Source organism: Strix uralensis, chromosome 14 (assembly GCF_047716275.1).
Source record: "Strix uralensis isolate ZFMK-TIS-50842 chromosome 14, bStrUra1, whole genome shotgun sequence".
NCBI lineage: Eukaryota > Metazoa > Chordata > Aves > Strigiformes > Strigidae > Strix > Strix uralensis.
In genome coordinates this window covers 20,853,535-20,870,058 of record NC_133985.1, presented here as the reverse complement: position 1 = coordinate 20,870,058, position 16,524 = coordinate 20,853,535, and the positions used below count along the sequence as shown (strand labels likewise).

At 50.5% G+C, this 16,524-nt stretch overlaps 1 protein-coding gene across 4 annotated transcripts in view; it reads left to right on the top strand.

Moving 5' to 3' along the window:
- Positions 1-16,524, top strand: part of JADE2 (jade family PHD finger 2) — an 83,830-nt gene that overhangs the window by 43,921 nt on the left and 23,385 nt on the right. For all 4 annotated transcript variants that reach the window (XM_074883738.1, XM_074883742.1, XM_074883740.1 and 1 more), the window contains exons 6-8: positions 11,046-11,257; positions 15,171-15,338; positions 15,859-15,975. In XM_074883738.1, coding sequence (XP_074739839.1) covers positions 11,046-11,257; positions 15,171-15,338; positions 15,859-15,975 — 497 coding nt within the window. The remainder of the gene's footprint in view (positions 1-11,045; positions 11,258-15,170; positions 15,339-15,858; positions 15,976-16,524) is intronic.

Here is a 16,524-nt window from a genome sequence, read left to right as displayed (position 1 = left end):
GTCCATGCTGTGATGGCATGACCATCATCATCTCCTGTACTGATCCCTGCAGGAGGAGGTGTTGGTCAAGATGCGTGTGTTGAGTCTGACTCCTCTTCCTTGGACTGGCTACATCTGAAAGCATTTCTCCAACATTTTTCCAACCATAGCCAGCTGGGCAGATGGAGTCAGAGGAAAGCGGATTTCCTAGTCAAAATGTGTGATTCTCAGAAATGCTGGTCCTGGGTTGCCTCTCCTTTCCCAGGTGTCTCTAAATATCACAGCATAACGTTGCCTGCATCACTGCTGTTATATCACTGCACATTCTTAAAATCCATTAGTGCATTTCGGTTGAGTGCAAGTACCTGGACTTGGAATTTGACCATTGGCACTAGTGCTTAGCATGGTCTGCTGGGCAGATTTGTTGGCACAGGCACATGGGCATGTAGTCTTGCCAGACTGTGGAGGGATTTTCCAGTCCTTGTTAGGTAAGGGTTGCTGTGTTGTGGCTGCTGCTACGCAGGTAAGAATAACAGCACAATAAAACATTCACCTTGTGAGGTCAGTGAAAGCTGAAGCGTGCCTACATGAAGCATTACTCCCCATTACAAAGGTCTTTCAAGGGTGGCACAAAGTATGCTATCAAGTGCTTGAGCAGATGGGATCGTGCACTGCTGAACAGGAAGGTTGTGCTGAGTCTCACAGCCTGCTGGCTGAGGGCTGCAGCGAGATTCAGTAAGACTGCAGTAAAATTTAGTTCAGTTGCACGGAGCATAAACGACCTCAGAAGTTGGCCACCACATTGGCTGGTCTTGGTTGCAGAAGATCTCTGTTCTTCTGATGTACTCAGGATTTACAACCAAATTTTGTTACCACGATCTCCGGGACCTTGGAAAAGTTGTAGAGGCTGCTTTTAGAGTTTGGCTAATTATTTATTTTATGTCCTGTATATTGGATTTCCCATAATCTCAGTGTTGGGGAGCCCATAGTATCACTAGCAAATCGCAGCCAGCTTTGCCCTCATTAATTGGTCCTGTATTAGCAGCCTCAGCTCTGTCATTAGCACACCCAGGTTTTGAGATACTGGCAGCTACAGTCAAGTCCTTGGGCAGAGCAGGGGGTGCTCCTGGGCAAAGCCGAGTGGCTCAGTCCTGCTCAGGTACCTGGCAGAGGATCCACTCTTCATTACTGCATCAAGAAACCAGCTTGTACCACCCTGGACATCCTTCTGACTCCACTGTGCTTTCACTGTATCTCCTGCTGCATTTCCCTCGCCGTCTCCATGGCTGGGTGGCTGTCAGAGGTGTCTCTGGGCTCCAGAGAAGGGTCGTCTCTATTTCCACTTTCCCCTTGCATGTATTTCGTAAGTCTGTAGAAAGGCAGCGGGCAGAGATTTGGCTTCTCTAGCTCAGCTGCGTTAAATTTGGTTCACTTTATTATTTCTTCAAAGTATTAGGTTACAAATGCAATGACTTAAATGGCTTTCAGATGTGGAGCTCCCATGCTGGTGGATAACTGGGAGGTTGAGGTGGGACGGGTGCCGTCGGGGCAGGGATGCCCCTGCCCCACACCAGACGGGAGCTGGCTGTCCCCACGTCACCTTCGGGCTGGCGTGTGCCAAACTGAAGTGGTTTTGGGGGGATAGAAGCAGCTTCGGGGAGCGTGTTGGGTTTAGGAGGGGAGCTTGAGCATGGTCACACCTGGTAGCCCTACTTCTTGCAGGTGCTCTGGGTGGGCTGGCATCACCCCGAATGCAGTGTCAGGCACAGGCAATGCTTTGCCGCTGACACTCTGTGCAGTTTTGAGCAAGCTGCATTTTTCTTCCTCTGGCTCCTTGTCATTTATCAGCCAGCCAGCTTTTATAAGGACGGTCCTTAGGAGATGTTTTGTACAGCACCAAGCTGGATGGGACCATGGTCTCTGATGAAGCCTCTGAGCCCTCCTGCCGTAACCAGCGATAGATGGTAATAACGAACCCGTGGGATTTCAGCAGTGGTAGTGCAAAGAGCCTCACTGTCCATCAGCTGATTCTCCAGCCCATTTCTGTTGCTGAAAGAGCACTGTAATTACTGGCTGAGCCTTAAATATGCTGGGGAGAGAGTAGCTTTGAAAACCAGTGTTTGGTGTGTGAAACCCACTGCGGATATGGCTTCAGCCTGGAGGATTCTGGTATCTCACCCCATCCCCCAGCCCTCCCAGCTTCTCCAGCAGTGCGAGGGCTAGTGCATTTTTTCCAGTGACTTGAAAGGGAAAACATATGGCACTGATTAATAACCCATCCCCGGTGCTGCGGGGAGCTGGGGGTCTGGCAGGTAGGGAGCAGGATGCTGGTGCTTGTGGCTGTGGGACCACGGTCACATCACCCACGCTGGCTGGGATGGGTGCTGCCCGGGGGGCTGGAGTGCTGTGGGGGGCTGTGGGGCATCAGGGCTGCTCAGGTGTTGGGCTTTTTGAGGGGTGGGGGATGCATTTTCCTGCCCGTGGAAGTGATGGGGTTTGGGTGCACGTAGAGGAAAGCTGTTGCAGCAAATCTATCGCTGCTCACCTCCTGGGCTGTGCCGGAGCAGAGGCTCTGCTCCCTCTGCTTCCCAGATGGGAGAAGCCATGCAGCCGGGCGCAGTGGGGGGGTGGGATTTTGGTGCCCTTCAGCACCCAACGCAGAAGCTTGCCGCCTGCCTAGGTTGGTCTGAAGGCCCTCCATAAATAGCGCTTTCTCCCGGAAGCCCTCGACATTAATGACATACTGAGATTTCCAAACCAGCTTTGCTAATCTCTGAGATCATTAACATGACTTAACTGGAGAATTGCAGCCTCTCCTATTCAGAGAAGTCAGGAGTTATCTCCCGGCGTCCAGAGATATGCAGAAGTTTAAATTCCTGCTGGGTGTTTAGCTGAACTGTTGTCACTGGGCAGTCCAAGGGCACAATGTGTCATTCCCAAAATATTTAATGACAAAGAAGGAGCCTGATCTCTGACTGGCTCTTGAGGAGCCGCGGGGAGGAGAGCTGGAAAACACCTATGAGATCATCCATCTCGCTTTGCCGTTAGCGCTGCGTTGATCCACGTAGCACATAGCACATGCCTTTTCCAGTCCTTTTTAGGTCACCCCAGGGATGGAATTTTATCACCGAGATCAGATAAACCTCCAGATAGCTCCAGCTCTCTGCGCTCTGCCGGCTCCTCTCCCGGTTAGGTGGAATTGCTCTGAAAAGCAAAGTTCTATGCATAAAACAGCTTTAAATAGTTTTAAACCCCCACCCTGTAAGGTGCCTCAATAGGTGTTACTGTAGTCAGTAGAAATGTACTGTTTAAAGAACTTCCGTGCACTAGAGATGAAATCAATATTTAAGCATGCCTAAATGTTTTATTTGTTGCTGCTGCAATATGAGATAGTAAAAAAAAGTGGGTCTGAAGGAGTCTGAATGAAACCCTGAACCAGATTTATGTACATGCCACTCCAGGCAGCACAGGCCTTTCCTTTTAGAGAGGAGCTGCGCTGTAAGTCTTTGTTTTTATATTAACATTTTATGCTGTATTTTGTGATCAGCTATTGTAAGAGAGGGGTGAGAGAGACTTCAAAGACCAAGGCTGAAAGATCTCTTTGCGGTGATTGGCACTTCATAAACACACGGAAAATCCTCAAGAAATTGCTAAAAATGTTGCCGGAATCAATTTTGCTGAAGGCAGAGTCGAAGTTTCTAAGTATTCCCTTGACTTAATCCATATGGTGTATGCTGCTCACATATGCCCACCACAGTTTCTATCTTGGGAGCTGGAGGTGTTCCTGGTATTTTATGGCAGGAACATGCAAAGGTCACATGTATTGCTTTTGAAGCTCCGGGGGGAATTCATCACTGCATACTTGAGATATGTCTGTGTACTAATGAGATGATACCTCCCTCGGCAGAGGTGAGACTGGTCAAGTAGACGTGGAATAAACCGAAGTCAGTGGAGTAACCCCGGGGAAGATGTGCTCAGTGGAGCAGAGGCTGCTGTTAAATTTATGCCTTGGAGAGCAGCTGCTTGCCTTCCTGGCTGCGCTGGGAGTCCCTGTCCGAGGCTACCCCTATCCCACTGTGTCCTTTTAGGATTCGGGGAGCCCCTTTTTCCCCCCGAGGCAGCACGTTGGCACTCCCCAGGCAGAGCTGTCCCCACGCAGCTGCCACCCACCCACGGGTGCCCATCACCATAGCCAGGCTCCATCCACTGTGCAGGGCCCCCCCCTTATTGTCATTTGAAGCTCTTCCATTATTTTAACGACTCTGGGCACCATTCCCCCGCTCCGTGCTGTGGTGGCAGCAGAGGTGCAGCTCAGTCCCCTGGACGGGGCTGCTGCCTGATGATGCGGGGGATCCAGGGGCTGCCATCCCCCCCGGGATGCTCCCCAGCCCCGGCTGGCAGGAGGATGTACAGAGTCTGTCCTTTTTGTAGTGGGATCCGTTCCCTTTAACCACCAGCTCGGCTTCCCCCTTCCAAGAGTCTCCCCCCCCAGCCCCCAGCCATAGGGGACCGCTCGCAGCGATGGCCCTGCCACCCCCTTCCCTGCCGTGCCCCCGCACCCAGGCTCACCCTGCGTGCCGCTCATCGCTTGAGAAAGCTTAGCCCATTAATAATTCAGGGTCTGTTTGTTTGGATTTTGTTGTTGTTGTTGTTTTGAAGAAATCCTGCCAGTTTGGAGCTGTTTTATAACATGTCTGTGCTGCAGCCCACAACAAACAGCCGCGCGTAGCCTGAAATCTTTGTTCTCTGCCGAGATCATAAGCTCATTGCACGAGTTATCGTTTCAGCCGCAGACCGGTTTGGTGCGTGGCTAGATGAACCAACAAATCCTCCTCTGCTTGGTGGTACGTTACAAGCAAGAGATGTATTTAATAGAGGGACTGATGTACAGCGTAGAAGTATCTTGGGAACAGATTTAGGGCTGGAAGCTGTTCTCAATTCCATCGCCATTGATCTGGATTAACGCCGTTGGTACCGATGGGAGGAGGACTCACCTGAGCTGCCCGTAGGCAGGTGCCACGCTCAAGCTTGCTGGCAGGCTGTTGCTCTTAATGTAGGGGTCCATACCCAGAGTTAATGCGAGAGCAGAACTCACCTTGTAAACAGGCAAGTCAGCGACCCCAGGGGTTAATGAGGCACAGAAATGATGGCAACCAGAAAGGATGGAGGTGAGAGCCCGCTGTGGCTGGCCTGTGGAGCGTTGCTGAGCAGCACGGTGGGCGTCTTGGAGAGCCGGAGGTGGGTGCACAGGGCTTCTGCTCTTCTCCTGGGTGAACAGCATTGCCTCCCTGACCACCTCCACCGATTCTGGACAGGGTGCTCCTGAAGCAGCGGGAGCCACCGTGCCCCTGCCCGGGTGAAAACGGGTGAGATGTGGCCATTTGCTGGGGTGTTGCAGCATGGGGCGGCTGAAGGGAAGCAGGGGAGGAAGAAGAATAGTTCAGGCTTAAATAATCCAGGCTAATTTTGTGTGAAGGTAGCCTCTGCCTTTAGGCTTATCTTTAAGCAAGGAAATCCAGAAATATTTTCAGGTGACAGTTCCTTAAGTTGTTGGCAAACATGAAAACACCGTGAGCCTCTGGAAAAGAAAGCTAAGCTTATTTAACTCCTTACAGAAACAGATATTACAGGAAAGCCGTGTTAGCGTATAGATTAGCAGGGTTGGAAATCAGCAGGAGAAGCTTTAGCCATTCTACCTCCACGTTTTTCAGCACAATCAGTTTTTATGTCAAGTTGTCGTTTTGCTATTTCCATAAATTCCTCGCAGTAATTGCGGTAGTTTCTGGCAATACTCAGAGTTTTGCTGCTGGATGGAGTGAGGAGGCTTTCATCAGAAGTGCTCCAGGACAGCTCTGTCAGTGCCGAGCATCGCTGGAGAGAAACAGCAGCTTATAAAGCGGCTTCTAAAACATTTTGTCATCATCTTAAATTTGAGCAATAATTGATGTCGGTGGGTGGTAGAAAGGGTGATAATTGGTTCCTGTAAATCTTTTAAGTGCATTAGCAGGCTTTGTTTGTAACAAAATATCTAGAAGTTTCAGTGTGGATGCTCAGCTCACGCAGGTTGCGTGTCACTGTTCGTTGTGTTGGTTGGGCTTTACGTTAAGGGTCTGATATAAATAATATTGATCCAAGATTACTGTACAATTGCTGCATCTCCCAAGCATTGTGTGCCTGCAGGTGACGGGTTAGAGGTGGTTGGGACAGTCCCAGATGTTCTGGTGTGGTGTTCGGGTGGTCGTCTGTCATCCCCTGACCTTCCGAAAGGATGCTTGGGACAGGACCTGGGATGCCCAGGGGAGCAACCGGCCCGGGGCAGGGGAGGCTGGTGTCCCCACGGGTGCCTTGAGTGTGTGGGTGCTCAGCTCCCAGCCTTATTCAGAGGCAAAACGTGCTTCTCCCACAGCATCCTGCACAGTGGTGCCTAAACTCAGTTTTAGCATCTAGCTAGTGCTTTTTATCTTTGGATTGCTTTCATTCTCCTGGCCTCCAAGAGGGGCAGGATCCTCAGCACAGCTTTGCAGAGGCAGAAGCCGAAGCAGGCAGGTTTGAAGTGACTGGCCCAGGGTGGGCTGGAGGGACATGAGCTGGAAGGAGGTGTCAGGAGGGAGCCTGTGGGCCCCATGCCGTGTGTGAACACCCGTATCCCATCAGGGAGCTGGCATCCTTTCACTCTCAGTTTTTCAGAGATACTAAGAGACAAGCCTACATCATCTCACAAGTGCTTTCCTTTTTTTTTTTGTTATTTTAAAAACCCAATAGTTTTGCTTGTTTATATGTATTTTTACTCAAAAATAGACTCTAAGGTTTATAGTTTGTGAATCAGCTAATGGCACAGCCAGCAGTCCTGATGACTCTTTGTTCATGAGCTGTTTTATCTCCAGGTATCCTCCACAGGGTAAAAGGATTTATTGTTTCAGTAAATTGATTTTAGTGGAGCACAGTTTAGTCAGAAATAGGTCTCTGTTTTGTGAAAGGTGGCTCTCCAGCTGGTTTTTTTCTCCCTGCGCAGTGAGTCGGCTCACACCACGATAAGGAGTAGCTGAGAATTCATTTAGCAGAAGAATATTGCTCCTTCATGCCACATAAATTACGATATTACAGAAATAATTATAACGGAGAGCGGCGTTGTGTAAAGGAATGTGCCTAGTGGTTCTCCCAGACCCAGTGCTGTGGCTTCGGCGCCAGCCCAGTGATCCCAGCTCCTTTGGGATAAAATATCTAAATTCTGTGTTTCAGGCGATGTACGGGCAGCTGCTGTGAGGTCTGGGGGAGCTGGGGTGCGTGGGGTCAGGGCCGGACCCCTCAGGAGCCCCCCGGGAATAACGGGGATGCTGGGTGGCTGCGGAGCTGCAGGGATCACGGCAGACCCTGAGATACAGGGAAGAGTTTTCTGCTGGGAGCAAAGTTCAAACAAAAGGCCGGGTTCCTACATGTTTTCCCTTCCTGAATCAGATCTGGAGACCTCCTGCAGTGCATCATCGACTGGCATCTCTTCTCCTCCTCCAATTTCCAAAGCAAAGTCTCCCTTCTCCTCCGGGCATGCTTCCTTTGGCTGGGCACGCACTGCCCACCAGCATCCTGCTCTGGGCCGAGAGAGGATAGCCCTCCTCCGGCTGGGATGTAGTGGGAGGCAGCACTCTGGGGGTGACAGTCCTTCCCACCGTGGGGACAACGTTGGGGCGTCCCATCAAAACCAGCCATCGTTAACACACTCGGTGTTAATGGGGTGAGGATGCGGGTGGCCTCCTGGAAGGGGTGATGGGACATGGAGTCTTTTATCCCTGTGTTAGTGCTTTGAACGTGGCTCCAAATCGCTGTCATTATATTGGTGTGAGATTAAATTCTCGCTTCTGCCTATGTCCCTCTGGACAGGAGCTGTGGAGAAGCGTGCACTAGACTGCTCTTCTCCGCGAAGACTCAGAAAAACTTCATTTTCTCCCCGCCTTTCATACAAGACCCTGACATACCTTAAGCAGGTAAAAATACCTTTCTCTTGGTCAGCAGGTAGAGTCCACAGTCCTGGTGATGGTTTCAAATGTGACTTATCCCCTGGACATCACTGCATTTATTCATTGTAGCCGAGATCAGTATCTGGGTCTTTGCTTTTCCTTCCCCAGTGACAGTAACAGTGTCACTTGTACATGTACACAGGGAGTGTTTTGGTGGAGTATTTTTTTGGTTGTGCTGTTTAGCTGGCCACGATCAATACAGATAGCATTTTCTCAGCCAAAAAGATGACAATTTTATGAATGGAGTTAATAGCACAAACTTTATATGATGCAGAAGGAGATAAATGGAGCACAAACGGAAAAAGCACTTCACCCCCAGGCCCCATTGTTTAGTGTTTCATAAACGATTAATCGCTTCATCCCCATCAAGTGCAATTGTCAATTCAATAAGCTCCGAGGTATTCTGAATGGTGCTTGGCAAACGAATTCCTAATGTAATTACATCTAAATGGAGTGTGAGAGCGTGCGCGCGTGTGTGCGTGCGGGAGGGAGAGATCTGTGTTTTCTGATGTAACGGTATAACAGCTACACTGCACGTAGGGTGATAAGGAGCCCTGCTGGGGTGCTGGTCTTACTCCGGCACAAGAGTTTTGGGATCGACGGGGATTTTCTCCCCAGGGTTAAGCTGGTGATGCCGGGGCATGGCTGTGGATGGAAAATGCAGGAGATGGGATGGGTGCTCTTGCCTTCCACTTGAGGTGACACGAAGCGGTGGCGATGCCGGTGCGATCCCGGCGATGCCAGCGCGATCCTGACCCTGCGGGCAGGTCAGGGCCATGATTCCTGTGGAAATCCCCCTCCCTTTCCTTCCTCACGCTGCCTGCAGCTGCCTGCTCTCTGCCTGCCCTCTACCCTGAGCACAGGGCGGCTCTAGAAAGTGCGTGGGGAAAAGCACCAGGGACACTTTAATGATCATTTTGCCTTCCAGAAGAGCAGAGAGAGCAGAGCCTGAAATGTCGGGAGAAAAGGAGCATCTCCAGGCTGACATCCCAGTGCCCAGGATCATAGTCACAGATGCAGACTTTAAACACTGACCAAGAGGAGAATACTCTTGCTGGGCTTGTTTAATGCTCACATAAAAGTCATGGTTTGTGGCTCTCCATAGAGCAAGTGCAACTCGGGTGGTGTGTTTATAAAGGGACACCATTAAGGCAAAAATAATGCTCTGGCTTTGTCTGTAACTCAATCCCTGCCCTGTTGCATCCAACCAGCACAATGCCAAGAGCGAGCCGGCGGCTTCATCCTGGCTCAGGCGTGCGGGGCTCGCTGTGCCGCCGTGCCAGCACAGGATGCTTCACATCGCTGAGCTCCAGCACCCCCGGGCAGCCTGTGCCAGCCTGGGGCTTTGCAGAGATCCCGCGCCCATCGCCGGGGCTGCTCCGTAATAAAACAGGTATCGTCAGGTTCCTCGGCGTGTTGCGGCACAGCAGCCCCAGCGCTTGAAAGGGCTGTGATAGGGAACAGTGTTGTCTGTCTTAGATGGTATCTCAGACTCGACACAGACATGTAAAATGCCAGGCTAGATGTTTGCAGAGACTTGTCAAGCCAAGGGAAACTGTGCCAATGTGAAACATTGGGGAAGAGCTTAAAAAGACAGACAATGGTGTGTTTGCTTGCCGAGCTCGCCTACGGGTTGCTTTCCCCCTTGACAGAGTTTTTTCAGCCGGTCCATGGCCGTCGGGGAAAGGTGCAGCCCCTGCCAGCCCCATCCAGCCAGAGGTGCTGGGGGGGATGCCCAGGTCCCCCACGGCCCCGTCCCTCCCCAGCCCTGGGGACCTCTCAGGGCCCCAGAGCTCGGCCTGAGACAGGGACATCACACTGTGGCACCAGAGATGTCCAGGATGGCAGATTTCTTACTGCACATTTAATTAATAAATGCTTCATATGAATACTTCCTCAAACCTTTTTTTCCCCTTCTCTGCTCATAAATGAGATATTTTCTCCCGTTGCCTTGCAACAAGAAAGGTGGACAGCAGCACGGGTCAGGCTCCTCTGCTGTCTGGAGCTTTCTGGAGCATCCTGGCCATCATCAGGGATAATATATGTAAATGAAATGCAAAGAGAAAATGTTTTTTATTGCATCCTGCTCATATCTCCATCCCTATCTCTCTGCCTTCCCTGGTGATGAAATAGTGCTCATGGGAAGATGGGGTGCGGTGGGGGCTTAACTCTGCCTCTTATCCCTCACGGAGAGCCTCACTCCTGCTGCTGACAGATTTTTTTCCTTTCTTTTTCCATACCTGGAGTGACGTCATGTTGCGTTTGTGGCACTGGGATCTCTGTGTGCAGGTGAGAGGCAGCATTTTTGGGAGCAGAATTCAGCATGGCACCGTTTTGGTGCTGCCGAGCTCCTGGCAGCAGCATCCCCTCTGTAACAGTGGCTGGGTAGCCCGCTGCTGGAGGTTGCTGCTCTGAAAAAGCCTCTCCTGGTTATTGGCCTTGTATTCTTGGTTGTCACTCTGGAGAAACCTCTGGTAAAGCACCTCTGCCACTTTTATTCACTAAAGAACCTGGTACAAGGGGAGTAAAAGACAACACAGCCAATCTGAGCCCACCCCCACCCGGGTCTGACCTTCTGGTTCCACTAAACCCAACCAGGAAAAAAAATACCGTATTTGTCCTTAATTTCAGCCTTTGGCTTCAGTTTTACAGTTCCATTTAATTGGCCTTAAAAGGGTCAATTTTCAGTCTTAACAATTAAAGCATTGACTTTGTGTTGCCAAAGCTTGTCTGAGCCCTTGCTGCAGAAAGCATCTTTGCAAAACTTGTCTCCTTGAACATTTAAACTGTCAGACCTAATTATCCGCATTGCTTCAGCTGAATGGGTTTCTTTCCTCTCAGCCAGCAGCAATATTTTGTTACTGTCTATGAAACATAAACTGCATCCTGAGTTAGAAGCAGCCGTTTTCTGAATCGCCGCTCTTACCGTCACCGTGGATTTGCCTCTTGAGTTGCAATCTAAAATGCTCAGCCCTTTGCAAAACATTCCCCGAAGGCGATTGGGCTCCCGCGCCGGAGCCGCATCAGTGTCCTCCTCTGCCTTCTGCCTTGCAGAAAAGCCCGAGCTGGACGAGATCACCCTGGAGCGAGTGCTGGAGGAGCTGGAGACCATGTGCTATGAGAACATGAACATCGCCATCGAAACGGAGGAGGGCTTGGGCATCGAGTATGACGAGGACGTGGTGTGCGATGTCTGCCGCTCGCCGGAGGGGGAGGACGGCAACGAGATGGTGTTCTGCGACAAGTGCAACGTCTGCGTGCACCAGGTGAGCCCCCGCCGCGGGGGGAGAGCGGCAGGTTTTGGCTGGCTGCACGTCACGCTCCTAAACCCTCCTCTGGGTTCTACCCATCCCCACTGTCCCCTGAGGTGCCCTAGACCCCTGTTACGCTTTTCTGATGGATTCCCAGCGCGTCTCCAGTGGAGCGAGGATAGCAGGTGGGGTCTTGGATAGCGGGTAGCAAACTGGCTTTTCTTACTTCCTAAGTGCCCAGAGAAATATTCAACCAGAGGTTGAAAACCACTTCCTGCGAGCTTGCTTTGCCCCCTCCTCCTTACTCTGTGATATTTTATTTTATGCCTCCTCTTCCATTAATGTGCTTATTCTTCTTTCTTTACCCCATCTTCCTTCGTTAAACTGCAGTGAGACCTTTGGCACCCAGGGGTGACCAGCATCATGTGTGGGACTGCTGGTGGGCTGGGAGGGATGTGGGTCCACAGCCCAGCGCTCGCCCTGCGCTCACTGGAGGGGAGGGGTGGGCTTGCACGGACCTCCAGCCTCCTCCACAGCATTTTACTGGGGGTAGTAGGACCTTCCAGCTCCACTAGCACTGTCTCACATCGCAGGGTTTCTGTCCCAGCTTCCCTGCTGTACAAGTGTAGGATTTCATTTTCTTTCGCTGCCTGGAGGAAAGTAATTTTATTTTTAGACTTGAATGCAAATGCTTCAAGCCCTTGCTGGGGGGGGGGGTCTGTGGGCTCCTGCACTTGGGAGAACCTTGACAAGGAGAAAGCAGCTGTTGTGAGGGTCTCCTGGGTCCTGCGTGGGTCCAGGGAGGTTTTGCTGGTTGTGCTTCGAGGGGAAGCACTATGTAGTGCTGGGACAGCAGCGGCAGCTCCTGGGCTTCACTCTCTGTGTGAAGGGGTTTTGATTTTTTTCCTCTAAAGAGAGCCATTTGCTCATCTTTTGGGCATCTTTTCCATCAGCGCTTCCTGGAGGTGGGAGAGCGCTGGAGATATCTATAGTCGCGGGAGGTGGGTGTTTTGAATGGTTTCCATCAGTGAATCAGATTCCACAAAATACCAGGACGGTTCAGGGTTGGGGTTTGGGGTTTTTTTTTTTTTTGCCTTGGATTTTTTTTTTTTTAAACAAGCCCAAGTGGCCATGTCAGGCTGTGAGCTGACACGTGCCGGCGAGCAGGGGCTCGGGGGAAGGCGGTCAGCGTGCGCAGGGCTGCCGGGGGCACGTACGGACCCCGCCGTGCCCACCACGGGTCGTGGCACCCCGTGGGCTCTGCTTTCTGCAGAAGGGGACACAGCACGCTGGATTTCAAGACTGTTGAAAGAAAAGGGAGATTTTCCATTGTTTTCAGGGAGCAGAGTCCAACCCTAAGCCCGACACCAGCCCGTAAACTGCCTGAGATTTAATCTCTGTCCCAATTTACACCCTAAGCCACAAAGTCCAGAGGCACAGTGCAGGGTGTTACGTGGCATCGTGTTTCTTATCTAACCTGCCCCATGCCTTTGCCAGTCCCACATCCAAAACCACCTGAAGTTGATGCTTTCCTGTGGATGTCTGGGTGCGGATGCCACAGGCTTCATGTATTCAGGCAGCGGCGGAGAGGAGCTGGGGTTCTGCAGAACGTGGCCAGAGCCATACCTCGTCCTCCTGCATCCCAGTGGGACAGGGCAGGGGCAGGGTCATGCTCAGACACACATTGGTGGGTTATGGTGCTGGAAAGGATCGTTGTAATCATCTCATCTGCGTAACACAAGCCATGAGGGTTGCTATTAATTAATTCCTATGAAGCGTAGCTTTTAGAAAACACATGCAATCTAAATTTTAAAATTTTCAGAGAGGAGGAATCTTACCCCCCGCTGCTAAATCGCTGTGGTTCATCGCTCTCGTGGTGACAACGTCGTGCTTCCCTTTAGCCACGGAACCATCTCCAGCCTCCAGCCACCGTGCTGTGGTCGTGTCATTACCAAATTCCCATTCCCTGGCCTGAGGACATGGCCAAGCCTTTCCTCTGTTACATGGACCACACCAAGCTTTTCCGTGGCTCAGCATCCTTCATGTTTTTTTGGCATCCCTTTCTCGGTGATGTTGCACCCATGACAGGCACAACGATAAAAATAGCTGCTCTTCTCCTGCTCAGTGTTACTCTGGCTCCATGTTCCCAGAGCATCTTCTGCCTGGTGCTGGACTGGGAGAGCATGTTTAGCTGATAACCCACCTCATTTCTAGAGCCACTCCTTGTCCAGGACAGAGGACCTGTAATATTTGCTCCTAGGAGCAGAATTGCACCTTCAGCTGCTCTAAAACCTGTGGGAATAAATAACTGAGAGCCAGGACTCTGCTAGCAGTGAGCACCTTGTCATAATTCCTCTTTTCCCCTGGATTTTGAGATCTATCCACCAGTTTATTCTCCTGGTAGTACATACCAGGCTGATTTTTGTCTGGTACTAAAACACATGTTTTATAAAACTCTGTTACAGAAATGATTTATCTGTCAGATTTGGAGGCGCTGTGAAACACAGTTAAGTCTCTCTGAACCGTGTAGACTCGCAGCAATAATATTACCTCCTTTAATTCCTTATTATCCCAATAATCTGTTCGCGAAGTGGCTTTTTCCCTTTGGAAATCACTATCAGAGTGAATTTGTGCTTTGGGGCAACCTGAAGTTGCATTACAAAGTCTGTTCTTGGCCAGTAAAGACTGAGGATACCCTTTTCCCACACTCGCACATCTCCCCGTGCCCCCACTGCCCCTGTCCCCACCTGTAGCACCGTCACTCGCGGTGATGGTGACCTGCAGCAGCAGGATGAAAAGCTGTTCTTTTTTGGTGTAAACTTCAAGAAGTGGAGTTGACAAATGCCTGGGCTCAATTTACAACCACCAGCACTGGGGATCCTTATCAGCACTGCCCGCTTGCCTTCTGGAGGGACGTCAGAGCAGCCAGATCTAGACTTAATTACATTGCCTCGTTAAAAATAGTGACACAGCCCTGCGTTAGCGCCCAAGGCAGTTGTCTGCCACTCCCTGTGCGAGTTATCGGGACGTTAAAAACTGTCTAGTTTTAGTAGTAGCTGTTTAATACAGTCGTGAGTTATGGCTAAAGTGGGAAGTATTTTATCATTGTCATTATGTGATACAGCTTATCATTTGGCTCTCGCCCAAGTATGGAAGAGAAATATTTATGAACACTTGGGCTTCTCTGCATGCTGTGCTATCGCAGCAGGTCAGGGAGCTCCATGGGTGACCCAGGTCCTTTAGTTCTCACTCTCTTGGCCGTAGACTTGTCCTTGCCTCCTTTAGATTTATTGTCTTTTAGATTTATTGCCCTTTAGATTTATCATCCTTTATGGTTCCTCTCTTCTGATGTATATTCATGACTATTGGTTTCCCCCTTTTTACCTTTCCATAGTTATTTTCGCTTCCCCTTTAGGCTGTGTTGGGTGTGTAACTGGTGTGGCCATCTTTCTCAATCATGGGGTTGTGGCTTTTCAGCCCTCAGCTACCTCAGAGGTTTTTTCCACATGGCATTTCTTACTTCTCATGAGTTGTCGTGGGTCTGGTAGCTGTTCAGAAACAGCCAGGAGACGACCAGTGGTGGGGGCTCTGATGGAGCAGCCTGGTTGCCCACCCGTGACCTGGAGCTGGGTGGATGCTTGGCATGACACACAGCATGTTTTTATACTTAGCTTTTAATTAAAACTCAGGACATATTGATCCAGCATGAGTATCCAGGTGAAAATAGGAAAGGTAGCAAGGAAGGAAGAACTTAACCTCGCTGTCTGTGACTGCGGCGCTGCTTTACGTCTGCTGTTTATTAGGATGCCCAGGTGCGGTGGTGATAAGCCAGGGGTAGTGAAAAATGTGGGAGTGAAGGAGGCGGTCTGGAAGGAGGATGCTCTTCCTGGGCTGCTGGGACTAACCCTCCTCCCTCGTGTCCGTGCAGGCGTGCTACGGCATCCTGAAGGTCCCCATCGGGAGCTGGCTGTGCCGGACCTGCGCCCTCGGTGTTCAGCCAAAGTGTCTACTGTGCCCCAAGAGAGGGGGAGCGCTGAAGCCCACCCGGAGCGGGACGAAATGGGTCCACGTTAGCTGTGCCTTATGGATACCTGAAGTAAGATGTTTTCCAACCTCCTCTTGACATGCGGGTGGGCACAGGTGGTTTCCAGGTCTCAGCCCGGGATGTTCATTAATGGTCTAAATAGCAGGTCCAGCTTGGCTCATCAAGCCGTGCTGAGGTCAGAGCTGTGATGCTGTGTGTTTAATTAGCAGCCAAGGGGCACCTTGTTAAGGGAAGACACAGAGGTGGGGTGCAAGGGCACAGAGGTGGGGGGCAAGACCTCTGAGCAGGGTAAAGCTAATTTCATGTGCCCATCTGAGATACACAGCAGCATCCAAATGAAGAATTAGTTCAGAGGAAGCACTGACATGAATTTTTCCTTCCATTTCATCTAGATTTGTTTCTGGGTTTTGAGGTTTGGGTTTTTCTTTTCAAATTACAAGTGACACTGGAAAATAACAAATAAAATAAAAATAAAAAATCCATCCCTCATTCAGACTGCCACAGACATGCCCCTGTAGGAGATTTGGGATGGTAGCCAGTATTTACAACTTGTCTTCTATTTCGTGGCCAGGTTAGCATTGGATGTCCTGAAAAAATGGAACCCATTACGAAGATCTCACATATCCCAGCAAGCAGATGGGCTTTGTCCTGCAGCCTCTGCAAAGAGTGCACTGGGACATGTATTCAGGTAGGTCACCTGGCACCAAAGAAACTCAGACCTCCGGGGTTATGCCTGTAATAGCCACAAGAGATTCTCGAGATGTTGGTGGACGTGATCTGGCCGAGGCTTATTCCTGCTCTGAGTAAACCTAATGAGAGGGAGCACGAGCACCCATCAGACATCATCAGATGTTGTTTGCAATCATTTAATGTATTGACTGCTAGGAATCTAGATTAACTTTCTTTGCATAACACAGTGATGTTGCTGTAGTGACACTAATTACCGGGACTGCAAATGACCTTGGTTTGAAATCAGGAACCTCCAGCAGAAAGGCTTGGCAAAGCTGCCAGAAAAGGGAGATACTCGTGAGATACATAGGCCAAGTATTTCGGAAACCAGTGGGGGTCAGCTGGGAAGCCTTTCTGTTGGGGGGATATCAGGGAACCCCAGGATTAGGTAGTCCTCACTAGACTGCCGGCTTGCAAAATAGAGTATTTACCACATGTTACATTCCCACATTTTCTCCTGTTTTGCCACACCTAAGCAAACCACTGCAGACATCTGATCGCCTGCTCT